This window comes from Melanerpes formicivorus, unplaced genomic scaffold, assembly GCF_026170545.1.
Source record: "Melanerpes formicivorus ecotype bairdi unplaced genomic scaffold, bMelFor1.0.p_v2 SCAF_182, whole genome shotgun sequence".
NCBI classification, from domain to species: Eukaryota; Metazoa; Chordata; class Aves; order Piciformes; family Picidae; genus Melanerpes; species Melanerpes formicivorus.
The window spans coordinates 525635-552191 of record NW_027142534.1 but is presented as its reverse complement, the minus strand read 5'-3'; the positions used below and the strand labels follow the sequence as shown (position 1 = coordinate 552191).

At 56.2% G+C, this 26557-nt stretch overlaps 1 protein-coding gene and 2 gene segments (V, D, J or C); all 3 read left to right on the top strand.

Moving 5' to 3' along the window:
- The window catches only part of LOC137457527 (M1-specific T cell receptor alpha chain-like), a 99338-nt gene that overhangs the window by 12249 nt on the left and 60532 nt on the right, over window positions 1-26557 (top strand). The window contains exon 1 of one of the 2 annotated variants that reach the window (XM_068169395.1): window positions 23605-24110. The exons of the other annotated variant lie outside the window; for it this stretch is intronic. Coding sequence (XP_068025496.1) covers window positions 23735-24110 — 376 coding nt within the window. The 5' untranslated portion in view covers window positions 23605-23734. Of the gene's footprint in view, window positions 1-23604; window positions 24111-26557 lie in introns of those variants that run through there. 2 annotated transcript variants of the gene reach the window in all.
- Window positions 2983-3799, top strand: LOC137457530 (Ig heavy chain V region 914-like). The segment is given in 2 exon segments: window positions 2983-3129; window positions 3404-3799. Coding segments are annotated over 2 exon segments (389 nt in total).
- LOC137457528 (T cell receptor delta constant-like) overlaps window positions 9691-26557 on the top strand; it is a 36282-nt gene continuing 19415 nt past the window's right edge. The window contains 2 exon segments of the C gene segment in view: window positions 9691-9830; window positions 11509-11673. Of these exon segments, the coding sequence occupies window positions 9773-9830; window positions 11509-11673 (223 nt within the window).

The window sequence follows — 26557 nt, the reverse complement described above, 5'->3', positions numbered from 1 at the left end:
AGAAAGTAAGGTTGCAGAACCAAGCACTGCTGGGGGGGACACTGCTGGCTGAACTCTTGACCCAGCTGTGGAAGGAGCTAGGACAGACATGTCTCTGCTTTGCTCCTGGCCAGCCCTAGCCCTTGACTCAACTGCCCTATGGATCACAGATCCTCATCTGCATCTGGGTCCTGCATCTGGGTTGAGGCAATCCCAGGCACAAATCCAGGCTGGGCAGTGACTGGCTGGATTGTAGCCCTGAGGAGAGAGACTTGGGGGTGCTGGTGGAGGAGAAGCTCAACATGAGCTCTCAATGTGCACTTGCAGCCCGCAAAGCCAATCAGATCCTGGGCTGCATCAGGAGAAGTGTGGCCAGCAGGGCAAGGGAGGTGATCCTCCCCCTCTGCTCAGCCCTGGTGAGACCCCACCTGGAGTACTGTGTCCAGTTCTGGAGCCCCTATTACAAGAGGGATGTGGAGGTGCTGGAATGTGTCCAGAGAAGGGCCACAAGGATGATCAGAGGGCTGGAGCACCTCTCCCATGAGGACAGACTGAAGGAGTTGGGGCTGTTCAGTCTGCAGAAGAGAAGGCTCTGAGGTGACCTCATTGTGGCCTTCCAGTATCTGCAGGGGGCCTACAGGAAGGCTGGGGAAGGACTTCTCAGGATCTCAGGTACTGATAGGACTAGGGGGAATGGAATGAATCTGGAGGTGGGGAGATTCAGACTGGATGTGAGGAGGAAGTTCTTCCCCATGAGAGTGGTGAAGCCCTGGAATGTGTTGTCCAGGGAGGTGGTCGAGGCCCCGTCCCTGGAGGTGTTTAAGCCCAGGCTGGATGAGACTCTGTCCAGCCTGATCTAGTGTGGGGTGTCCCTGCCCATGGCAGGGGGGTTGGAACTGGATGATCCTTGTGGTCCCTTCCAACCCTGAATGATACTATGATACTATGATGATACTATGATCTTGTTCTTTGCAGAGCAACCAAGGAGCAGAAAAGCATCTTTTACCTTGATGCCTCAGCACTGGGCAGGGTATCCTTCTTAACCAGATGGTTAAATGAGATCCTTCCATACTGTGAGAAACAAACTCACTGTTGAAATTTATAACCACTTTATTATAAAATAAAGGCAACAGAGCGCTGGGCACATAGCGAGCTTGCTAGAGGCGTGCCCCAACAACACGAGGTGAACTGATATAGACGGCAAACATACATATTCATATATTCAAACGTACATATTCATATATTCCCCAGCACGCTCCCCACCCCTCTCCATCAGGACAGACAAAACCTGCACTTTTGACCTGGCCAGTCTTTAGACCTGTTGGCACCTCCCCTTTCTCTCCCAATACCCCACACAATACAGACCATCAGCCCAACGATCCAGCCCAACGATCCAGGCCAAGGATCGAGCCCCACGGTCCCCAGTAATTCCCCTTACCAAAGCCAAATATTATAACCAGTTTCTCACACATACCCTCCTTAGCATAAAGTCATCTCCTTTGGGAAATGCTAACACAGAGAAATGCTGAAGAAAGTGTAGTAAAACTAAGGCATATCGAAGAGATCAACAGACCATGAGGCAAGAGGGGGTACCTTTTACAGGTATACACTGCCATGGGATGATCAAATAATGATGATTGATAAAGCTGAGTAAGTACTGGAGTACTGTGTCCAGCTATGGGATGCCCAGCACGAGAGTGACATAGAACTGCTGGAGCAGGTCCAGGGGAGGGCCACCAAGATGATCAGAGGGCTGGAGAAATCTCCTAAGAAGACACTCTGGCTGAAAGAATTGTCCAGCCTGGAGAAGGCTCCAGGGAGGCCTTATAGATGCATTTCAATATCTGAAGGGGGCCTAGAGGAAGGCTGGAGAGGGACTGTTCAGATGGCCCTGTGATGACAGGATGAAGGGCAATGGTTTGAAACTGCAGCAGGGCAGATTTAGGTTGGACATCAGGAGAAAGTACTTTACAATAAGAGTGGTAAAATACTGAAACAGGTTGCCCAGGGATGTGGTTGAGGCCCTGTCCCTGGAGACATTCAAGAATAGACTTGATGTGTCTGTCCCTGGGCAGCCTGCTCTAGCTGGAGTTGTCCCTGCTGACTGCAGAGGGGTTGGACAAGATGACCTTTGAGGGTCTCTTCCAACCCAGTGCAAGCTGTGAATCTGTGAAGTTGATGAATACTAAGACAAAAGATAATGATGATGGTGATGATGATGATGATGACGATGATGACTGATGGAGTTCCCTGGAGGTGTGCTCACAGTTTGGTAGCACTGGGCACCAAAGGGCAATTTGGCTCAGCCAACCAAAGTTCAGGCAGGGCTCAGCTTCACCTGTTCTCTCCATGGAACAGACCCAGAAGCTTCCCACAGCCACAAAGGTCCTGTCTCCAACAGGAGTTTTTCCCACCAGGACTGTAACTGTAGCATGCTGGGCATCACCACATGGGATCTGAAGGACCCTTTCTTGTATCCTAGCAGGAATGACAGGAACAGATACACAAAGGTGCCCTGGCAATTCCAACAATTTTCTCATTACAACCTCTGTGCCCAGGGTGTGAGCTCTGCAGTGCTGAGGGGAAGGAGCACCTCCCTGAACTGCTGCCCATTCTTTGTCAAGAGCACCCAAGATGCCATGAAGGCTCTTTGCAACAGGAGCATGTTCCTGGTTGCCCACCAGAACGCTCAGGTTCCTTTCCGAGCTGATGTTTCCAGCTGAGCAGCCCCGGCCTGATCAGGTGCGTGGGGCTGCTCCTCCCCAGGTGCAGACCTTTGCTCTCCCCGTTGTGCCTTGCAGGAGGTTCCTGCCAGAGGGACAGGCTGGAGTGCCTGTCGCGGTCCCTCTGGATGGCAGCAGAGACCTCCGTCAGCCTGTGTCAGTGCAGCGCTCGGCAGGGCACAAGGCAGGACAGCGCTCGGAGCGCGCTGACAGCCCAGGGCTACCTTTGTGCGCCGGGGCCGGGCGCGCTGCCGACCCCTCCCCACGTTCCCTCCGTCTCGTCCCCTTCCCACCCTCGCACTTCTGCCTCGAACGGGCTGGGGCAGGATTGTCTGGCGCGGTCAGGGGCGGGCCTGTGTGCGGCTGCCGATGTCGTCCGTGCTGGGTCCGTGGCTCCTGGCCTTGTCCGTGGCCGCGGGGCCGGCAGGTGAGAGCTGGACGGGGCGGGCAGCGAGGCCAGCACTGGGGCAGGAGGCAGAGGGCCAGGGTGGGTTTGGGCGCTTGGTCCGAGGGCCAGGGCCAGGCACGGCTCCATCGCGGGCAGGGCAGGCAGAGCACTGCCCCGGGCACAGGGCTTGGCCGGCACAGAGGCAGGTGTTGGCTGTGGCTGTGCCGGGCCGGGGGCTCTTGGCCGGGGCGGCAGGGGAACGGCCTCGGGCCCTGGTCGCACCCAGCCGGCTGCCAGCGCTCTCCATCCGCAGCGGTGTGTGCGCAGCTGAGGCTGGTCCAGGCCGGCGGAGGGCTGCGAGCGTCCGGGGACTCGGTCACCCTGCACTGCTGCGGGCACGGCTTCGCCTTTGGTGGTCATGGAGTTCGGTGGTACCGTCAGACAGCCGGTGGCTGGCTCCGGTGGCTGGCTCCAGTGGCTGTCCTACATCAATTTATACGGCAGCAGTGGCGGGTCGAGCCACGGTGTCCCGGGACAATTCCCAGTCTGAGTCCTCGCTGTCCCTGTGGGCCCTGCACCACTGGGACTCTGCAAACTACTTCTGCACCGTTTCACCTGGGCACAGAGGCGGGAAACCCATCTGAGCTTTAACACAAGCCCGATGAGGCTCACCTTTATTAGAATAAACCTTTATTAGAATAAACCAAACCAGGTTGGAAGAGACCTTCAAGATCATCGTGTCCAACCCATCCACCAATCCAACCCACCCAAACAGCTAACCCATGGCACCAAGCACCCCATCAAGTCTCCTTCTGAACACCTTCAATGACGGCGACTCCACCACCTCCCCGGGCAGCCCATTCCGTAGCGCAATCACTCTTTCTGTATAGAACTTCTTCCTAACATCCAACCTAAACCTCCCCTGGCGCAGCCTGAGACTGTGTCCTCTTGTTCTGGTACTGGGTGCCTGGGAGAAGAGACCATCATCCGCCTGTCTACAACCTCCCTTCAGGTAGTTGTAGAGAGTGATAAGGTCACCCCTGAGTCTCCTCTTCTCCAGGCTAAGCAGCCCCAGCTCCCTCAGCCCCTCCTCATAGGGCTTGTGTTCCAAACCCCTCACCAACTTTGTTGCTCTTCTCTGGACTCGTTCCAGCAAGTCAACCTCCTTCCTAAACTGAGGGGCCCAGAACTGGACACAGTACTCGAGGTGTGGCCTAACCAGTGCAGTATACAGGGGCATCAGGGTGTTCAAGCAGCAGGGCAGCATCTCGGTGGTGCTAAGGGGCCTCAGGGCTGTTCTTGTTCAGCGTGGTGCTGTCAGCCCTGCACCACAGCTCTTCCCTGCGTTTTCTCCCTACTGCACATAGTGTCATTTATTGCCAATTAAAACTGAGTTTAATGGTAGGAATTAAAACACAACCCTCAGTGTGTCCTTCTGGAGGAGAAGTCCAGCACACAGCTGGGTAAGTCCACCTTGATTTGGGTGCGCAGTTGGCTAATGGGTTGATCTCAGAGAGCTACAGGAAGTGGAGCACATCCTCCCTTCACGACATTGTTTCCTTCCAAGGCGCAGCAGGGGCCCAGCTTACTCTCTTCTCTGGGCTGGCCCCATGTGCAAGAGAGACAAGCAAAGCTTCACCATTGATGCAGCCTCCACGGACTACTTAACATCCCCAGGGAGTGATGGTCCCAGAGTGCTGGCAAACAGGCTGTGGCACATCAGGAAGGGCGTGGCATGGCAGTTTCTGTGGCAGATTGCACAGGCAGGGTGAGTGGGCAGGGGAAGGCTCTCACTGAGGAGATTGGCCCCCGTGCAGAAGCAGTGAACGTGTCCAGAGAAGGGCAACAAGGCTGGGGAGAGGCCTTGAACACAAGCCCTATGAGGAGAGGCTGAGGGAGCTGGGATTGTTTAGCCTGGAGAAGAGGAGGCTCAGGGGGGACCTCATTGCCCTCTACAACTACCTGAAGGGAGGTTGTAGCCAGGAAAGGGTTGGCCTCTTCTCCCAGGCAACCAGCACCAGAACAAGGGGACACAGTCTCAAGCTGCACCAGGGGAGGTTTAGACTTGAGGTGAGGAGGAAGTTCTTCACCGAGCGAGTCATTCGTCATTGGAACGGGTTGCCCAGGGAGGTGGTTGAGTCATGGACCCTGGAGGCGTTCATGAGGGGATTGGACGTGGCACTTGGTGCCATGGTCTAGTCATGGGGTCTGTGTTGTTAGGTTGGACTCGATGATCCTCGAGGTCCTTTCCAACCTAAGTGATACTGTGATACAGTGGTCTCTACCTGACAGAAGGCCATGGCCACCTCACATGCTGCCCCCACCACCACTTATGCAGCTGCCCAGTCTGAGCTTAAGGGAAGGCCTGCAACCATGCAGGCATCAGGTTGCAGAGTGTGCTCAGCTATGACAGTGGTGCAGGAGGGCATCCCAGAGCTCCCCTGTAGGACACGTGCCCAGGGAGAGGTGCTCCTCCACTTGGCAACAGAACTTGGTGAGCAGGCTGAGAAGCATCAGGGAGTGGAGGCACGGCCTGCTTTCCCCAGAGCAGACTCAACCATCAGAGCTCACAATGAGGGGGAATGGAAAGAGGTCTCTGCTCAATGCAGCAAGCAACTTCCTCCACAGCTTCCCACACATTCCCCGTTGCCCCCACATAACAGGTAAAGGGCTCTGGGCTCTGAGGGACAGTCAGACAATGACAAAGATGGAACTGCTCCCAAGGAGCTACCAAATGTAAGGCACCATATATCAAGACTGCCTGCAGCAAGAAAAAGAGAAGGGTTATTGTTGTTGGTGATGCCCTTCTGAGAGGAACGGGGGTCCTTAATTGTCAACCTGACTCATCCCACAGGGAAGTCTGCTGCCTCCCTGGGGCCCAGGTTAGGAATGCGATAAGAAAGCTCCCCACTCTGGTGCAGCCCCCAGAGTATTAGCTACTATTGACCTTCCAGATAGGCAATGATGAACCAGAAAACAAAAACTGGAGGGAAGTCAGGAGGGACTTGAGGGACTGAGCAAAGCCTTCGACACTGTCCCACACCACATCCTGGTCTCCAAACTGGTGACACATGGGTTTGATGGGTGGACCACTAGATGGATAAGGAACTGGCTTGATGGCCGCACCCAAAGAGTGGCTGTCAATGGGTCCATGTCCCAGTGGAGGCCAGTGACAAGTGGAGTCCCTCAGGGATCAGTCCTGGGACCTGTCTTATTCAACATCTTTGTGGGGGACATGGACAGTGGCATTGAGTGCACCCTCAGCAAGTTTGCTGATGACACCAAGCTGTGTGGTGCAGCAGACACGCTGGAGGGAAGGGAGGCCATCCAGAGGGACCTTGACAGGCTGGAGAGGTGGGCACAGGCCAACCTCATGAAGTTCAATAAGAGCAAGTGCAGGGTCCTGCATCTGGGTCGAGGCAATCCCAGGCACAAATCCAGGCTGGGCAGTGACTGGCTGGAGGGTAGCCCTGAGGAGAGAGACTTGGGGGTGCTGGTGGACAAAAAGCTCAACATGAGCTCTCAGTGTGCACTTGCAGCCCGCAAAGCCAATCAGATCCTGGGCTGCATCAGGAGAAGTGTGGCTAGCAGGTCGAGGGAGGTGATCCTCCCCCTCTACTCAGCCCTGGTGAGACCCCACCTGGAGTACTGTGTCCAGTTCTGGAGCCCCTATTACAAGAGGGATGTGGAGGTGCTGGAACGTGTCCAGAGAAGGGCCACGAGGATGATCAGAGGGCTGGAGCACCTCTCCTATGAGGACAGACTGAAGGAGTTGGGGCTGTACAGTCTGCAGAAGAGAAGGCTCCGAGGAGACCTAATTGTCGCCTTCCAGTATCTGAAGGGGGCCTACAGGAAGGCTGGGGAAGGACTTCTCAGGATCTCAGGTAGTGATAGGACTAGGGGGAATGGAATGAAGCTGGAGGTGGGGAGATTCAGGCTGGATGTGAGGAGGAGGTTCTTCACCATGAGAGTGGTGAAACCCTGGAATGGGTTGTCCAGGGAGGTGGTCGAGGCCCCATCCCTGGGGGTGTTTAAGAGCAGGCTGGATGAGGCTCTGTCCAGGCTGATCTAGTGTGGGGTGTCCCTGCCCATGGCAGGGGGGTTGGAACTAGATGATCCTTGTGGTCCCTTCCAACCCTGAATGAAACTATGAAACTATGAAACTATGACTTGGGTTGACTGGTTAGGGGAGTGGGAGCATAGGTAGTGTTCTCCTCCATTCCTCCAGTAGCAGGGACTGACACAAATACCTTGAGGAAGACCCATGAGATTGACTCTTGGCTTCGAGCCTGCTGCCACCAGCAGGACTTTGGGTTTTTTGATCACATGATGCCAGGCCTGCTCCCAAAAGGGGAGAAGGGTTTTATCATGGGAGTTGGTTGGGCTCACTGACAGGGCTTTAAACTAGATTGGAAGGAGGAAAGGGAAAGGACCAGGCTTGCTGGAGACAACCCTGGAACATCTGTGGGACAGTGTGATGGCTCCAGTGCTATCTCAGGGGAGGCAGGGGACAGTGGGCCATGTGATATGGAAGATGCAAGGGTCACTGATGAGCTAGGGCTCGCCATAGTGCCTGGGAGAGGTCAAGCAGGGAGAAGACCCCTACCCTGCACAAAGACCCCCAGCTGAAAGGTACCTCTGCCAATCATGGAGCATGGTCAGCAAGCAAGAAGAGCTCAAAGCTGTTGTCCAGCAGGAAAACTATGATATTATTGCCCTGATGGAAACACGGTGGGATGAATCCCATAGCTGGAGAGCTGTGTTGGATAGCTGTAGGCTCTTCAAAAGGGATAGGCCCTGAAGGAGAGGCGGTGGAGTGGCTCTGTACGTCGGGGAAGGCCTCAACTGCCTGGAGCATGATGGTGATGGTGATGACAGGGGTGAATGCTTGTGGGTTAGTTCCTAACACAGCTGGTGAATGAGCCCATGAGGGATGGCTCTCTACTAGACCTGCTGCTTGTAAACATGGAAGGAGGTGCAAAGGTTGGTGGCCATCTTGGACAAAGTGGCCATGAAGTGGTGGAGTTTACCATTCTTAGTGAAGTTAGAAGGGGAGTCAATAGAATGACATCCTTGGGCTTGTGGAGGGCAGACTTTGACTGGTTTAGGAGACTGGTGTGGTGCATCCAGGCAGGTTGGACGTTCCCCAACCCAAATCTTCAAAGGCTGTCCCTCTGCATGGGAAAATGAGCTGCTGGGGCAGAAGAGCAGCCTGGCTAAGTAGGGACCTTTGGGTAGAACTTAGGAAGAAAAGGAAAGTCTCCTGGCTGTGGAAGGGGCAGGCATCTGGAAAAGTACAAGGCTCTGTAGGGAGAAAATTAGGAAGGCCAAATTTGAACTAGAACTCAATCTGGCCAGTGCCATTCAGGAGAATAAAAAGAGCTTTAATAAGGTTGTGAGGAGGGAAAGAAGAGCTGGGGAGAATCTCCACCCACTACTGGGTGTCAGAGAGAGAACCTGGTGACCAGACAAGGAAAAGGCTGAGCTGCTGAATGCCTGCTTTGCCTCAGTATTTGTCAGTGACACCAGTTGCTCCATGAAGGTTCAGCCCCTGGAACTGGAAGACAGGGATGGAGAGCAGAAAGCAACCCCCACAATCCAGGAGAAGGTGATCAATGGCCAGTTGTGCTGCTTAGATGTGCACAAGTCTATGGGACCGGATGGGATCCACCCAAGGGTACTTCAGGAGCTGGCAGCTGTGCTCACCAAGCCACTCACCATTAATTGTCATCAGTCCTGGCTGAGGAGGTCCCAGCTGACTGGAGGCCAGCAAATGTGACACTCATTTATAAGAAAGACCAAAAGGGTGATCCAGGGAAGTACAGGCCTTTGTCTGACCTTGGTGCCAGGAAAGGGTATGGAGCAGGTCAGCCTGAGTGCCAGCACACAGCACATGCAAGATAGGCAGGCAGGCAGGCCTAGTAAGCAGGGTTTGGTGAAAGCCAGCTCCTGCCTGACTAATCTGAGGCTGGTGAAGGGCCTGGAGCACCTGGCCTATGAGGAGCATCTGAGGGAGCTAGGGGTGTTCAGGCTGGAGAAGAGGAGGCTGAGAGGAGACCTCACTGCTTTCTACAGCCCCCTGAAAGGAGGTTGGAGTGGGGAGGGGGCAGCCTCTGCTCCTTGGTGGCAAGCAACGGGAGCAGAGGCAAAGGTTCCAAGCTGCACTAGGGGAGGCTCAGGTCTCAGGAAATATTTCTTCCCAGAGAGGGCTCTCAAATATTGGAATGGGCTGCCCAGGGCAGTGCTGCAGTCACCATCCCTGGAGGCATTCAAGTGTCATGTGGACATGGCACTTAGAGACATGGTTCAGTTTTGACCTTTCAGTGCTGGGTTGAGAGTTGGACTGGATGAGCTTGGAGGTCTCTTCCAAATGGATGTATTCTCTGATTCTGTGCTCTGTTGCTCCATCACCTGCCAGCTCATGTCTCCAGCCTGTCGAGGTCCCTCTGGATGGCAGCAGAGGCCTCTGTGAGGCTGAATCCACGCCGAGCTCATGCCCTGACCCCCCACGGCAGGGCCGGGCAGGACAGCAGCGGGGCTGCCCCGGGCCCGGCACTCCGCCGGGGCTGTGCCCCACATCCCACCCCGCCCCTCGAAGGGGCCGGGCAGGGTCTGTCGGAGGCGGTCAGGAGCGGCCCCGTGCGCGGTTCCGCTCGGCTACCCTGAGGCTGCCGCCGGGACGATGTCGCCCGGGCTGGGTCCGTGGCTCCTGGCCTTGTCCGTGGCCGCGGGGCCGGCAGGTGAGGGCTGGACGGGGCGGGCAGGAAGGCCGGCAGAGGGCCAGGAGGCAGAGGGCCAGGGCGGCTTTGGGCGCTTGGTCCGAGGGCGAGGACCAGGCAGGGCTCCGTGGCGGGCAGGGCAGGCAGAGCACTGCCCCGGGCACAGGGCTTGGCCGGCACAGAGGCAGGTGTTGGCTGTGGCTGTGCCGGGCCGGGGGCTCTTGGCCGGGGCGGCAGGGGAACAGCCTCGGGCCCTGGTCGCACCCAGCCGGCTGCCAGCGCTCTCCATCCGCAGCGGTGTGTGCGCAGCTGAGGCTGGTCCAGGCCGGCGGAGGGCTGCGAGCGTCCGGGGACTCGGTCACCCTGCACTGCCGCGGGCACGGCTTCGAGAGGTTCGGTGCTGTTTGGTGGTACCGTCAGACCGCCGGTGGCCGGCTCCAGTGGGTGTCCTATATCAGCTCTGATTCCTCAGTAGTACAATTCGAGAACTCCGTGGAGAGCCGAGCCATGGCGTCCCGGGACAACTCCCAGACTGTGACATCTCTGTCCCTGCGGGCCCTGCTCCCCCAGGACTCTGCCCACTACTTCTGTGCTGCTGCACGGAGGCAGGAAACCCAGCTGAGCTTGAATACAAAGCTGCTGGGGCTCGACCCAGGCTGTGCGAGGATTGGAGTTGGGGAAGAAGGTGACGAAGGGCTCTAGAACATTTCAGCCTTTACTCACCAGAGGTTTTGCTGCCAAGGAAAGGCTCTGTTATTGCAGCCTGCAGCGTGAGAGGTACCTGGGAGGGCACCCACAGCTTCAAGCTCTGCTTCTCCAGCCCCGCCTCTCACCTTCGGTGGTGTCATCAACTGAGGGAGGGACTAGGAGCTGACCGCAGTGGCAGAGGCAGAGGCAGGGTAGATGTGGGCAGAGCTGCTCTGCAGGCAGAGAAGCCGAAGAGAGGGGAGACAGAGCAGGCCTGGCCATGTGGACTGCCATACACGTGGGGTTATTTCCCATCCTGGGTAAGGCAAAGGGAGGGCTGATGGCCCCCACAAGCAAGCATGCCCCAGTGCTCTGCATGGCTCTGTGGAGCTGTGCTGACAGCCTGCAGCCTGAGCTGCCCTGGCTCAGCCTCCTCAGCCTTCCCTGCAGAGCACAGTGGGAAGGGGAATCCTCCTCTTTAGCTGTGAGTCAGGCACCTGCATCCAGCCTGCCCCCTCTGCAGGGGGACAAGAGAGGCTGCTCCTCCCTGAGCTGGGCTCCTCTGCCCGTGGGGTACTGCAACCCATCTTGTAAAGGTCACTTCCAGGATTGCAGCCTAGAGCCCAAGCCCTGCTTGCCTGTGGGAGGTCTTTGTCTCTCCTGTGCTCATTCAGAGCAGTTTCAGGAGCAGGAGTGTGGGTTCCTCAGCTAGCCAGCTTGGCAGAGAAAAAGTGATTTATACCCTGGGTACAAAATCTTTGTTCCTGAAAAGGGAGAGTCCAAAAAAGCTCCTTCTGTGGCATGGAAAAAGAGAGAGGGCACTGTGGTGTCTCCTTCTTTGTGATCCCTGCCTCCTATGCCAGCTCTATCCCACTGCCCATCTTTGTCAGATGGGTTCAAAGAGAGCTGTTGAGTGCTCCAGCAGCTCCAGTGCCATTGCAGTGCTCTCACCAGTGTTGCCCTGACCTTTCTGAACCTGGGAGTGATCATGGCTGCTTCTTCCTCACTGCAGCAGTCACTGGCCAGGTGGCCTTGGAGCAAGCCGGGGAACTGAACCTGAAAGAGGATGCTGGAGGCACCTTCCTGTGCAGCATGAGAGGAGGCAGAATGGAGAGCTACTACATGATGTGGTACCGGCAGGGTCCTCGTGGCACTCTGGAATGGATTTATAGCGAAGGTGATTCCTATGGAGAAGGTTTCCAGAATCACTTTAAAGGATCACTGGAGGCCTCTCAGAACAGATTCACTCTGCAGATCCAGGCAGCAAAGCCAGGGGATGAAGCAGTGTATTACTGTACTGCTGATAGTCGCACCCTGGAGCAGCTCTGCAGCAGAGTGGCCCAAAAAGCAGTGGCAGAGAACACAGAGGTGTCAGCATTGCTGACTGGCAGCTGCTAACCAGGTCAAAGTTAGTGTCATGTGGTGGCAGGTGCAGGAAACAGACCTCTGGTGTGCTGGCAGCAAGCAGCAGGCACAGGTGGTTGAAGGGCTGAGAGTATCTCTGGTGCAGGAGGATCTCTGGGAGGCTTCAGAGGCTGTGTGGTGATGTGGAGGTTTGTGCTCATTGCCTGGGCTCCGGCCCAGCGCTGTCCATTTTCTCCTCTGTGGCTTGGCTGTGGAGCTGTGGGTTCCTGGGGATGCAGTGTGGCAGCGTCCAGGAGTACTGTGGTGGCTGCAGCCAGGCTCTTTAGGAAGGACAGGTCAGTGTGGGTGGTGCTGTGGTGGGAGGCTCCTACAGATCACCTGAACAAGAAAGAGAAGTAGGCAAGGTGAGGTAGTCTGAGCTTGCCTGGTCAGCAGATGCACAGCTGGCTTCACTTTATCAGTCCCCACCCTCAACTGGACAGTGGGGGAAAGTAGAGTGCAAGGGTCACGAGTCAAGATGAAGACAGGGAGATGACCCAGCAATTGCTGTCACAGCTTGGGAAAGGAATTTAATTTCATGCAAGGAATCACAGTAGGATGATGAGAAAGAAGAACAAATCTGAGTACCCATTGCCACCACCCTTCCTTTCTTCCCAGACTCAACATCACTCCTGACTTCTCTACCTCCCCCCAACAAGCAGGGCACGGGGATGGGGAATGGAGCTTGCTGCCAGTTCCTGACCCTTTTCTCTGATGATTCTTCCTTCTCATGCTCTCCCCCTGCACCAGCAGAGAGCCCCCCCCACGGGGACAGTTCTGCATGAACTTCTCCAACCAGAGTATTTCCCATGGGCTGCAGTTCTTCCCAAAGCCCTCCAGCACAGCTCCTGTGCATGGGGTGTAGTCCTTCAGGAATGGACTGCTCCAGCATGGATTTCTGCTGGGCATGGGCACCTACAAGGAAATCTGCTCCTGCCTGGGCTCTGGCCTACAGGACCACTGTTCCTGGCAGGAACCTGCCCCAGCATGAGCTCTCCAGTGATCTCCAAGCTTCCTTCAGGGCATATCCACTGACTGGTGCACGGCATCCTCCACAGATTGCACGGTGGTGTCTTCTCCACCATGCACCTTCGTGTGCTGCAGGGAGTCAGCCTGCATTGCCACAGGCTGCAGGAAAATCTCTGCCCAGGTGCCTGAAGCTCCTCCCCCACCTCCTTCCTGACTGACCATCAGCATGGCTTTGTGAAGAGGTGCTCCAGTCCTATTATCACCTTGGCCTTCATTTGCCTCTTTCCTGGAGGCTGTTTCTCCTGTGCTAGGGAGTCAACAAGTAGACCCTGTGCCCAAGGTGTGAGCTCTGCAGTGCTGAGGGGAAGGAGCACTTCCCTGACCTGCTGCCAATTCTTTGTCAAGAGCACCCAAGATGGCATGAAGGCTCTTTGCAACAGGAGCATGATCCTGGGTGCTCACCAGAGTGCTCAGGTTCCTTTCCAAGCTGATGCTTTCCAGCTGAGCAGCCCTGGCCTGGTCAGGTGCGTGGGGCTGCTCCTCCCCAGGTGCAGACCTTTGCTCTCCTCATTGTGCCTTGCAGGAGGTTCCTGCCAGAGCATTTCATAGTATCATAGTATCATAGTTTCAGTCAGGGTTGGAAGGGACCACAAGGATCATTCAGTTCCAACCCCCCTGCCATGGGCAGGGACACCCCACACTAGATCAGGCTGGCCAGAGCCTCGTCCAGCCTGGTCTTAAACACCTTCAGGGGCGGGGCCTCGACCACCTCCCTGCACGACCCATTCCAGGGTTTCACCACTCTCATGGTGAAGAACCTCCTCCTCACATCTAGCCTGAATCTCCCCACCTCCAGATTCATTCCATTCCCCCTAGTCCTATCAGTACCTGAGATCCTGAGAAGTCCCACCCCAGCCTTCCTGTAGGCCCCCTTCAGATACTGGAAGGCCACAATGAGGTCACCTTGGAGCCTTCTCTTCTGCAGACTGAACAGCCCCAACTCCTTCAGTCTGTCCTCATGGGAGAGGTGCTCCAGCCCTCTGATCATGCTTGTGGCCCTTCTCTGGACACATTCCAGCACCTCCACATCCCTCTTGTAATAGGGGCTCCAGAGCTGGACACAGTACTCCAGGTGGGGTCTCACCAGGGCTGAGTAGCGGGGGAGGATCACCTCCCTTGACCTGCTGGCCACACTTCTGATGCAGTCCAGCCTGTTGAGGTCACTCTGGCTAGCACGCCCTGACCCCCTTCAGCGAGGCACAAATCGGGACAGCGCAGAGCCAGCAGCCTTTGTGTGCCAGGGCCGCGCTCTGTGATAGCCACCGGCCCTGCCCCACATGTGTCCCTCGCGCTGCTCTTCTCCTGCCTGGGAGCAACTCAGGCTGGCGCAGGGCTGTCAGGGGTGGTCAGGAGCAGCTCCAAGTGTGGCTCGGCTCAGCTCAGCTGCTCTGTGGCTGCCGCCGGGACCAATGTGGCCTGGGCTGGGTCCGTGGCTCCTGGCCTTGTCCGTGGCCGCAGGGCCAGCAGGTGAGAGCCGGACGGGGCGGGCAGCCAGACCAGCACTGGGCCAGGAGGCAGAGGGCCAGAGTGGCTTTAGGTGCTTGGGCCAAGGGCCAGGGCCAGGCGTGGCTCCGTCGCGGGCAGGGCAGGCAGAGCACTGCCCCGGTTGCAGGGCTTGGCCAGCACAGAGGCAGGCGGTGGCTGTGGCGGTGGCTGTGGCTGTGGCTGTGGCTGTGGCTGTGGCTGTGGCTGTGCCGGGCTGGGGGCTCTTGGCCGGGGCGGCAGGGGAACGGCCCCGGGCCCTGGTCACACCCAGCCGGCTGCCAGCGCTCTGTCTGCAGTGGTGTGTGCACAGCTGTGGCTGGTGGAGACCGGCGGAGGGCTGTGAGCGTCACCCTGCACTGCCATGGGCACGGCTTCGACAGGTTTGAGATTGGTGCCATTCAGTGGCAGCAGCAGACAGCTGAGGCCAGCTCCAGTGGGTGTTTTAAATCCACTTCTCTGGTGCCACAAAGTACGTGGCAGTGGTGCAGGGTCCACGGTGTCCCAGCACAGTTCCCTCTCCAAGTCATCTCTCTTCCTCTGGGCTCTGCACCCCCAGGACTCTGTCAACTACTTCTGTGCTGGTACACAGAGACAGGAAACACAGATGAGATTTAACAAAACTCTTGCCATAGTCCCAGCTCTTGGCTTTTTTGTTGAGATGGAGCTGCATCCCAGACTCCCTGCAGACTGCTCCCAAGAGTCCTGTAGTTACAGCACACGGTTTTGAAATGTTTCATTCTCACACAGAGTTTTTTACTTGGTCCTGTCCTGTTCTTCAGCAATCCTCCTTGCCACCTTCCCATGCCTCATAACAGTCCTTGCTACTCTCATGCTCCAGAGCTGCTCCAGCTCTGAAAACAAGTTCCCTGTCAGTTCCCTGTAGTGCAGACACTCGGTCATGGCCTATCCAGTGAGGTGTGTTGATGGCCCTGCTCTGGCCTTGGGCATGTCTTATGTGCACTTGGTCCTGCACACCAGTTTTGCCCCTGGAGGGAGGTGCAGAGGAAATGAAGAAAGTGCAGAAAGTGTTACAGGAGCTCACTGGAAGAAAGAGGAAGTCTCCTCTCGCTGTTCTGATGCTATAAAGGGAGCAAGAGCTTGTGAGCCATGTGTGTTTGCAGCTGCTGCATCCTGGCAATCACAAGCAGAAGTTCAGGGAACTGGTGGAGTAGACAAAGCAACTGCCTGAGCTGTTCCTGCCTGTTCACCCTTGTCTCCTGGGTCACAGGTGCCCTTTCTCAGGTGCAGACAGAGGCCTCTGGTCCCACAGTAGGGAAGATCTCCGAGTCTCTCATGCTCACCTGCCACATCTCTGGGGTACTTATCAACGATAGCAGCTACGCTTGGGACTGGGTCCGTCAGACTCCTGGCAGAGACCTGCAGCATATTGCATTGCAGTATCCTTTCACAGGACTCCAGCACATTGCTTCATCCTTCCAGACCCAAGTCACCATCTCTGCAGACCTCTCCAGGAACCAGCTGTTGCTGCAAGTGCTCTCACCTTCAGCTGCAGACACGGGCACCTATTTCTGCAGCACCAGAGAGCTAGAAAAGGGCACAATGCTTGAAACAGAGGCAAGGCCAGGGCAGAAATGAGAGGAGGGGATTTAAATCCAGCCAGGTGTTTTGTAGTTGTCTGTAAGAAGACTTCTCAGGAATAGCCTGGGCTGGCTTTCCTGGAAAGGGGCACAGCAGTGCTACAGCAGCAGCAGAGTCTCTTAGAAGCACACACAAACCCCATGAACACGTCACTAATCTTTAGTTATTCTCTCTCTGTCCCACAGGCAGAAAGCAGAGAAAGGTTTATTTAAGAAGCACAACAAGCACTGGAGGAGTAAAATTTGAACATGGAAACCCAGAGTGGCATAGAGTTGTGAAACATCGTGTTCAGAGAGGCCCAGAGCAGTAAGAGCTGACCTGCAGAGCCTCTTTTCCTGCCACGTGCACTCCTGCCCTTCAGCGGTGCTGGCTGAGACAACCAAAACACTTGGGGTCTCACACTGAGAGCCAGCCTGGAATTCAGTGGCACAAACTCAACAGTAAGGATATGGAGGGTGTCCTTCACCAGAACAAAATTCCAGCTCTCCATGGACTTAGAATCATAGAATTGTTAGGGTCAGAAGGGACCTCAGGGATCATCTAGTTCCAACCCCCCTGCCTGTAGCCCTGTAGGGCCTCTTCTACTTGGGTGGTCTGGAAGATCCTTGTAAAGGAAAAGGCAGGTGGAGAAGAGTCAGCAGGACAGAGCAAGTAGAGGAATAAGGTGCTGGGCCAGAGTGGGGAGCATGTCTGCATAGGGGTGCTCAGAGGCTCCCATCTGTGGGGAGCACACCCAGCACCAAGAGATGTGGACCTCCAGAAGGTCTGACCTCCAGAAGGCTCTGTTATTGCAGCCTGCAGCATGAGAGGCACCTGGGAGGGCACCCACAGCTTCAAGCTCTGCTTCTCCAGCCCCGCCTCTCAGCTTCGGTGGTGTCATCGACTGAGGGAGGGACTAGGAGCTGACCGCAGTGGCAGAGGCAGAGGCAGGGCAGATGTGGGCAGAGCTGCTCTGCAGGCAGAGAAGCCGAAGAGAGGGGAGACAGAGCAGGCCTGGCCATGCGGACTGCCATACACGTGGGGTTATTTCCCATCCTGGGTAAGGCAAAGGAAGGGCTGATGGCCCCCACAAGCAAGCATGCCCCAGTGCTCTGCATGGCTCTGTGGAGCTGTGCTGACAGCCTGCAGCCTGAGCTGCCCTGGCTCAGCCTCCTCAGTCTTCCCTGCAGAGCACAGTGGGAAGGGGAATCCTCCTCTTTAGCTGTGAGTCAGGCCCCTGCGTCCAGCCTGCCCCCTCTGCAGGGGGACAAGAGAGGCTGCTCCTCCCTGAGCTGGGCTCCTCTGCCCATGGGGTACTGCAACCCATCTTGTAAAGGTCACTTCCAGGATTGCAGCCTAGAGCCCAAGCCCTGCTTGCCTGTGGGAGGTCTTTGTCTCTCCTGTGCTCATTCAGAGCAGTTTCAGGAGCAGGAGTGTGGGTTCCTCAGCTAGCCAGCTTGGCAGAGAAAAAGTGATTTATACCCTGGGTACAAAATCTTTGTTCCTGAAAAGGGAGAGTCCAAAAAAGCTCCTTCTGTGGCATGGAAAAAGAGAGAGGGCACTGTGGTGTCTCCTTCTTTGTGATCCCTGCCTCCTATGCCAGCTCTATCCCACTGCCCATCTTTGTCAGATGGGTTCAAAGAGAGCTGTTGAGTGCTTCAGCAGCTCCAGTGCCATTGCAGTGCTCTCACCAGTGTTGTCCTGACCTTTCTGAACCTGGGAGTGATCATGGCTGCTTCTTCCTCACTGCAGCAGTCACTGGCCAGGTGGCCTTGGAGCAAGCCGGGGAACTGAACCTGAAAGAGGATGCTGGAGGCACCTTCCTGTGCAGCATGAGAGGAGGCAGAATGGAGAGCTACTACATGATGTGGTACCGGCAGGGTCCTCGTGGCACTCTGGAATGGATTTATAGCAGAGGTGATTCCTATGGAGAAGGTTTCCAGAATCACTTTAAAGGATCACTGGAGGCCTCTCAGAACAGATTCACTCTGCAGATCCAGGCAGCAAAGCCAGGGGATGAAGCAGTGTATTACTGTGCTGCTCCTGATCGTCGCACCCTGGAGCAGCTCTGCAGCAGAGTGGCCCAAAAAGCAGTGGCAGAGAACACAGAGGTGTCAGCATTGCTGACTGGCAGCTGCTAACCAGGTCAAAGTTAGTGTCATGTGGTGGCAGGTGCAGGAAACAGACCTCTGGTGTGCTGGCAGCAAACAGCAGGCACAGGTGGTTGAAGGGCTGAGAGTATCTCTGGTGCAGGAGGATCTCTGGGAGGCTTCAGAGGCTGTGTGGTGATGTGGAGGTTTGTGCTCATTGCCTGGGCTCCGGCCCAGCGCTGTCCATTTTCTCCTCTGTGGCTTGGCTGTGGAGCTGTGGGTTCCTGGGGATGCAGTGTGGCAGCGTCCAGGAGTACTGTGGTGGCTGCAGCCAGGCTCTTTAGGAAGGACAGGTCAGTGTGGGTGGTGCTGTGGTGGGAGGCTCCTACAGATCACCTGAACAAGAAAGAGAAGTAGGCAAGGTGAGGTAGTCTGAGCTTGCCTGGTCAGCAGATGCACAGCTGGCTTCACTTTATCAGTCCCCACCCTCAACTGGACAGTGGGGGAAAGTAGAGTGCAAGGGTCACGAGTCAAGATGAAGACAGGGAGATGACCCAGCAATTGCTGTCACAGCTTGGGAAAGGAATTTAATTTCATGCAAGGAATCACAGTAGGATGATGAGAAAGAAGAACAAATCTGAGTACCCATTGCCACCACCCTTCCTTTCTTCCCAGACTCAACATCACTCCTGACTTCTCTACCTCCCCCCAACAAGCAGGGCACGGGGATGGGGAATGGAGCTTGCTGCCAGTTCCTGACCCTTTTCTCTGATGATTCTTCCTTCTCATGCTCTCCCCCTGCACCAGCAGAGAGCCCCCCCCACGGGGACAGTTCTGCATGAACTTCTCCAACCAGAGTATTTCCCATGGGCTGCAGTTCTTCCCAAAGCCCTCCAGCACAGCTCCTGTGCATGGGGTGTAGTCCTTCAGGAATGGACTGCTCCAGCATGGATTTCTGCTGGGCATGGGCACCTACAAGGAAATCTGCTCCTGCCTGGGCTCTGGCCTACAGGACCACTGTTCCTGGCAGGAACCTGCCCCAGCATGAGCTCTCCAGTGATCTCCAAGCTTCCTTCAGGGCATATCCACTGACTGGTGCACGGCATCCTCCACAGATTGCACGGTGGTGTCTTCTCCACCATGCACCTTCGTGTGCTGCAGGGAGTCAGCCTGCATTGCCACAGGCTGCAGGAAAATCTCTGCCCAGGTGCCTGAAGCTCCTCCCCCACCTCCTTCCTGACTGACCATCAGCATGGCTTTGTGAAGAGGTGCTCCAGTCCTATTATCACCTTGGCCTTCATTTGCCTCTTTCCTGGAGGCTGTTTCTCCTGTGCTAGGGAGTCAACAAGTAGACCCTGTGCCCAAGGTGTGAGCTCTGCAGTGCTGAGGGGAAGGAGCACTTCCCTGACCTGCTGCCAATTCTTTGTCAAGAGCACCCAAGATGGCATGAAGGCTCTTTGCAACAGGAGCATGATCCTGGGTGCTCACCAGAGTGCTCAGGTTCCTTTCCAAGCTGATGCTTTCCAGCTGAGCAGCCCTGGCCTGGTCAGGTGCGTGGGGCTGCTCCTCCCCAGGTGCAGACCTTTGCTCTCCTCATTGTGCCTTGCAGGAGGTTCCTGCCAGAGCATTTCATAGTATCATAGTTTCAGTCAGGGTTGGAAGGGACTACAAGGATCATTCAGTTCCAACCCCCCTGCCATGGGCAGGGACACCCCACACTAGATCAGGCTGGCCAGAGCCTTGTCCAGCCTGGGCTTAAAAAACACCTTCAGGGGCGGGGCCTCGACCACCTCCCTGCACAACCCATCCCAGGGCTTCACCACTCTCATGGGGAAGAACTTCCTCCTCACATCTAGCCTGAATCTCCCCACCTCCAGCTTCATTCCATTCCCCCTAGTCCTATCACTACCTGAGATCCTGAGAAGTCCTTCCCCAGCCTTCCTGGAGCCCCCTTCAGATACTGGAAGGCCACAATTAGGTCACCTCGGAGCCTTCTCTTCTGCAGACTGAACAGTCCCAACTCCTTCAGTCTGTCCTCATGGGAGAGGTGCTCCAGCCCTCTGATCATCCTTGTGGCCCTTCTCTGGACACATTCCAGCACCTCCAGATCCCTCTTGTAATAGGGGCTCCAGAACTGGACACAGTACTCCAGGTGGGGTCTCACCAGGGCTGAGTAGAGGGGGAGGATCACCTCCCTTGACCTGCTGGCCACACTTCTGATGCAGTCCAGCCTGTTGAGGTCACTCTGGCTAGCACGCCCTGACCCCCTTCAGCGAGGCACAAATCGGGACAGCGCAGAGCCAGCAGCCTTCGTGTGCCAGGGCCACGCTCTGTGATAGCCACCGGCCCTGCCCCACGTGCGTCCCTCACGCTGCTCTTCTCCTGCCTGGGAGCACCTCAGGCTGGGGCAGGGCTGTCAGGGGCGGTCAGGAGCAGCTCCAAGTGCAGCTCGGCTCAGCTCAGCTCAGCTGCTCTGCGGCTGCCGCCGGGACCAATGCGGCCTGGGCTGGGTCCGTGGCTCCTGGCCTTGTCCGTGGCCGCGGGGCCAGCAGGTGAGAGCTGGACGGGGTGGGCAGCCAGACCAGCACTGGGCTAGGAGGCAGAGGGCCAGAGCAGCTTTAGGTGGGCCAAGGGCCAGGGCCAGGCACAGCTCCGTCGCGGGCAGGGCAGGCAGAGCACTGCCCCGGTTGCAGGGCTTGGCCGGCACAGAGGCAGGCTGTGGCTGTGGCTGTGGCTGTGCCGGGCTGGGGGCTCTTGGCCGGGGTGGCAGGGGAACGGCCTCGGTCCCTGGTCGCACCCAGCCGGCTGCCAGTGCTCTCTGTCTGCAGTGGTGTGTGCACAGCTGTGGCTGGTGGAGACCGGCGGAGGGCTGTGAGCATCACCCTGCACTGCCATGGGCACGGCTTCGACAGGTTTGAGATTGGTGCCGTTCAGTGGCAGCATCAGACAGCTGAGGCCAGCTCCAGTGGGTGTTTTACATCCACTTCTCTGGTGCCACAAAGTATGTGGCAGTGGTGCAGGGTCCATGGTGTCCCAGCACAGTTCCCTCTCCAAGTCATCTCTCTTCCTCTGGGCTCTGCACCCCCAGGACTCTGTCAACTACTTCTGTGCTGGTACACAGAGACAGGAAACACAGATGAGATTTAACAAAACTCTTGCCATAGTCCCAGCTCTTGGCTTTTTTGTTGAGATGGAGCTGCATCCCAGACTCCCTGCAGACTGCTCCCAAGAGTCCTGTAGTTACAGCACATGGTTTTGAAATGTTTCATTCTCACACAGAGTTTTTCACTTGGTCCTGTCCTGTTCTTCAGTAATCCTCCTTGCCACCTTCCCATGCCTCATAACAGTCCTTGCTACTCTCATGCTCCAGAGCTGCTCCAGCTCTGAAAACAAGTTCCCTGTCAGTTCCCTGTAGTGCAGACACTCGGTCATGGCCCATCCAGTGGGGTGTGTTGATGGCCCTGCTCTGGCCTTGGGCATGTCTTATGTGCACTTGGTCCAGCTCACCAGTTTTGCCACTGGAGGGAGGTGCAGAGGAAATGAAGAAAGTGCAGAAAGTGTTACAGGAGCTCACTGGAAGAAAGAGGAAGTCTCCTCTCGCTGGTCTGATACTATAAAGAGAGCAAGAGCTTGTGAGCCATGTGTGTTTGCAGCTGCTGCATCCTGGCAATCACAAGCAGAAGTTCAGGGAACTGGTGGAGTAGACAAAGCAACTGCCTGAGCTGTTCCTGCCTGTTCACCCTTGTCTCCTGGGTCACAGGTGCCCTTTCTCAGGTGCAGACAGAGGCCTCTGGTCCCACAGTAGGGAAGATCTCCGAGTCTCTCATGCTCACCTGCCACATCTCTGGGGTACTTATCAACGATAGCAGCTACGCTTGGGACTGGGTCCGTCAGACTCCTGGCAGAGACCTGCAGCATATTGCATCGCAGTATCCTTTCACAGGACTCCAGCACATTGCTTCATCCTTCCAGACCCAAGTCACCATCTCTGCAGACCTCTCCAGGAACCAGCTGTTGCTGCAAGTGCTCTCACCTTCAGCTGCAGACACGGGCACCTATTTCTGCAGCACCAGAGAGCTAGAAAAGGGCACAATGCTTGAAACAGAGGCAAGGCCAGGGCAGAAATGAGAGGAGGGGATTTAAATCCAGCCAGGTGTTTTGTAGTTGTCTGTAAGAAGACTTCTCAGGAATAGCCTGGGCTGGCTTTCCTGGAAAGGGGCACAGCAGTGCTACAGCAGCAGCAGAGTCTCTTAGAAGCACACACAAACCCCATGAACACGTCACTAATCTTTAGTTATTCTCTCTCTGTCCCACAGGCAGAAAGCAGAGAAAGGTTTATTTAAGAAGCACAACAAGCACTGGAGGAGTAAAATTTGAACATGGAAACCCAGAGTGGCATAGAGTTGTGAAACATCGTGTTCAGAGAGGCCCAGAGCAGTAAGAGCTGACCTGCAGAGCCTCTTTTCCTGCCACGTGCACTCCTGCCCTTCAGCGGTGCTGGCTTAGACAACCAAAACACTTGGGGTCTCACACTGAGAGCCAGCCTGGAATTCAGTGGCACAAACTCAACAGTAAGGATATGGAGGGTGTCCTTCACCAGAACAAAATTCCAGCTCTCCATGGACTAAGAATCATAGAATTGTTAGGGTCAGAAGGGACCTCAGGGATCATCTAGTTCCAACCCCCCTGCCTGTAGCCCTGTAGGGCCTCTTCTACTTGGGTGGTCTGGAAGATCCTTGTAAAAGAAAAGGCAGGTGGAGAAGAGTCAGCAGGACAGAGCAAGTAGAGGAATAAGGTGCTGGGCCAGAGTGGGGAGCATGTCTGCATAGGGGTGCTCAGAGGCTCCCATCTGTGGGGAGCACACCCAGCACCAAGAGATGTGGACCTCCAGAAGGTCTGACCTCCAGAAGGGCTCTGTTATTGCAGCCTGCAGCATGAGAGGCACCTGGGAGGGCACCCACAGCTTCAAGTTCTGCTTCTCCAGCCCCGCCTCTCACCTTCGGTGGTGTCATCGACTGAGGGAGGGACTAGGAGCTGCCCGCAGTGGCAGAGGCAGAGGCAGGGCAGATGTGGGCAGAGCTGCTGTGCAGGCAGAGAAGCCGAAGAGAGGGGAGACAGAGCAGGCCTGGCCATGTGGACTGCCATACACGTGGGCTTATTTCCCATCCTGGGTAAGGCAAAGGAAGGGCTGATGGCCCCCACAAGCAAGCATGCCCCAGTGCTCTGCATGGCTCTGTGGAGCTGTGTTGACAGCCTGCAGCCTGAGCTGCCCTGGCTCAGCCTCCTCAGTCTTCCCTGCAGAGCACAGTGGGAAGGGGAATCCTCCTCTTTAGCTGTGAGTCAGGCACCTGCATCCAGCCTGCCCCCTCTGCAGGGGGACAAGAGAGGCTGCTCCTCCCTAAGTTGGGTTCCTCTGCCCGTGGGGTACTGCAACCCATCTTGTAAAGGTCACTTCCAGGATTGCAGCCTAGAGCCCAAGCCCTACTTGCCTGTGGGAGGTCTTTGTCTCTCCTGTGCTCATTCAGAGCAGTTTCAGGAGCAGGAGTGTGGGTTTCTCAGCTAGCCAGCTTGGCAGAGAAAAAGTGATTTATACCCTGGGTACAAAATCTTTGTTCCTGAAAAGGGAGAGTCCAAAAAAGCTCCTTCTGTGGCATGGAAAAAGAGAGAGGGCACTGTGGTGTCTCCTTCTTTGTGATCCCTGCCTCCTATGCCAGCTCTATCCCACTGCCCATCTTTGTCAGATGGGTTCAAAGAGAGCTGTTGAGTGCTCCAGCAGCTCCAGTGCCATTGCAGTGCTCTCACCAGTGTTGTCCTGACCTTTCTGAACCTGGGAGTGATCATGGCTGCTTCTTCCTCACTGCAGCAGTCACTGGCCAGGTGGCCTTGGAGCAAGCCGGGGAACTGAACCTGAAAGAGGATGCTGGAGGCACCTTCCTGTGCAGCATGAGAGGAGGCAGAATGGAGAGCTACTACATGATGTGGTACCGGCAGGGTCCTCGTGGCACTCTGGAGTGGATTTATAGCAAAGGTGATTTCTATGGAGAAGGTTTCCAGAATCACTTTAAAGGATCACTGGAGGCCTCTCAGAACAGATTCACTCTGCAGATCCAGGCAGCAAAGCCAGGGGATGAAGCAGTGTATTACTGTACTGCTGATAGTCGCACCCTGGAGCAGCTCTGCAGCAGAGTGGCCCAAAAAGCAGTGGCAGAGAACACAGAGGTGTCAGCATTGCTGACTGGCAGCTGCTAACCAGGTCAAAGTTAGTGTCATGTGCTGGCAGGTGCAGGAAACAGACCTCTGGTGTGCTGGCAGCAAGCAGCAGGCACAGGTGGTTGAAGGGCTGAGAGTATCTCTGGTGCAGGAGGATCTCTGGGAGGCTTCAGAGGCTGTGTGGTGATGTGGAGGTTTGTGCTCATTGCCTGGGCTCCGGCCCAGCACTGTCCATTTTCTCCTCTGTGGCTTGGCTGTGGAGCTGTGGGTTCCTGGGGATGCAGTGTGGCAGCGTCCAGGAGTACTGTGGTGGCTGCAGCCAGGCTCTTTAGGAAGGACAGGTCAGTGTGGGTGGTGCTGTGGTGGGAGGCTCCTACAGATCACCTGAACAGGAAAGAGAAGTAGGCAAGGTGAGGTAGTCTGAGCTTGCCTGGTCAGCAGATGCACAGCTGGCTTCACTTTATCAGTCCCCACCCTCAACTGGACAGTGGGAGAAAGTAGAGAGCAAGGGTCACGAGTCAAGATGAAGACAGGGAGATGACCCAGCAATTGCTGTCACAGCTTGGGAAAGGAATTTAATTTCATGCAAGGAATCACAGTAGGATGATGAGAAAGAAGAACAAATCTGAGTACACATTGCCACCACCCTTCCTTTCTTCCCAGACTCAACATCACTCCTGACTTCTCTACCTCCCCCCAACAAGCAGGGCACGGGGATGGGGAATGGAGCTTGCTGCCAGTTCCTGACCCTTTTCTCTGATGATTCTTCCTTCTCATGCTCTCCCCCTGCACCAGCAGAGAGCCCCCCCCACGGGGACAGTTCTGCATGAACTTCTCCAACCAGAGTATTTCCCATGGGCTGCAGTTCTTCCCAAAGCCCTCCAGCACAGCTCCTGTGCATGGGGTGTAGTCCTTCAGGAATGGACTGCTCCAGCATGGACTTCTGCTGGGCATGGGCACCTACACGGAAATCTGCTCCTGCCTGGGCTCTGGCCTACAGGACCACTGTTCCTGGCAGGAACCTGCCCCAGCATGAGCTCTCCAGTGATCTCCAAGCTTCCTTCAGGGCACATCCACTGACTGGTGCACGGCATCCTCCACAGATTGCACGGTGGTGTCTTCTCCACCATGCACCTTCGTGTGCTGCAGGGAGTCAGCCTGCATTGCCACAGGCTGCAGGAAAATCTCTGCCCAGGTGCCTGAAGCTCCTCCCCCACCTCCTTCCTGACTGACCATCAGCATGGCTTTGTGAAGAGGTGCTCCAGTCCTATTATCACCTTGGCCTCCATTTGCCTCTTTCCTGGAGGCTGTTTCTCCTGTGCTTGGGAGTCAACAAGTAGACCCTGTGCCCAAGGTGTGAGCTCTGCAGTGCTGAGGGGAAGGAGCACCTCCCTGACCTGCTGCCAATTCTTTGTCAAGAGTACCCAAGATGCCATGAAGGCTCTTTGCAACAGGAGCATGATCCTGGGTGCTCACCAGAATGCTCAGGTTCCTTTCCAAGCTGATGCTTTCCAGCTGAGCAGCCCTGGCCTGGTCAGGTGGGTGGGGCTGCTCCTCCCCAGGTGCAGACCTTTGCTCTCCTCATTGTGCCTTGCAGGAGGTTCCTGCCAGAGCATTTCATAGTATCATAGTATCATAGTTTCAGTCAGGGTTGGAAGGGACCACAAGGATCATTCAGTTCCAATCCCCCTGCCATGGGCAGGGACATCCCACACTAGATCAGGCTGGCCAGAGCCTCGTCCAGCCTGGGCTTAAACACCTTCAGGGACGGGGCCTCGACCACCTCCCTGGACAACCCGTTCCAGGGCTTCACCACTCTCATGGGGAAGAACTTCCTCCTCACATCTAGCCTGAATCTCCCCACCTCCAGATTCATTCCATTCCCCCTAGTCCTATCACTACCTGAGATCCTGAGAAGTCCCTCCCCAGCCTTCCTGTAGGCCCCCTTCAGATACTGGAAGGCCACAATGAGGTCACCTCAGAGCCTTCTCTTCTGCAGACTGAACAGCCCCAACTCCTTCAGTCTGTCCTCACAGGAGAGGTGCTCCAGCCCTCTGATCATCCTTGTGGCCCTTCTCTGGACACGTTCCAGCACCTCCACATCCCTCTTGTAATAGGGGCTCCAGAACTAGACACAGTACTCCAGGTGGGGTCTCCCCAGGGCTGAGTAGAGGGGGAGAATCACCTCCCTTGACCTGCTGGCCACACTTCTCCTGATGCAGCCCAGCCTGTTGAGGTCACTTTGGATAGCACGCCCTGACCCGC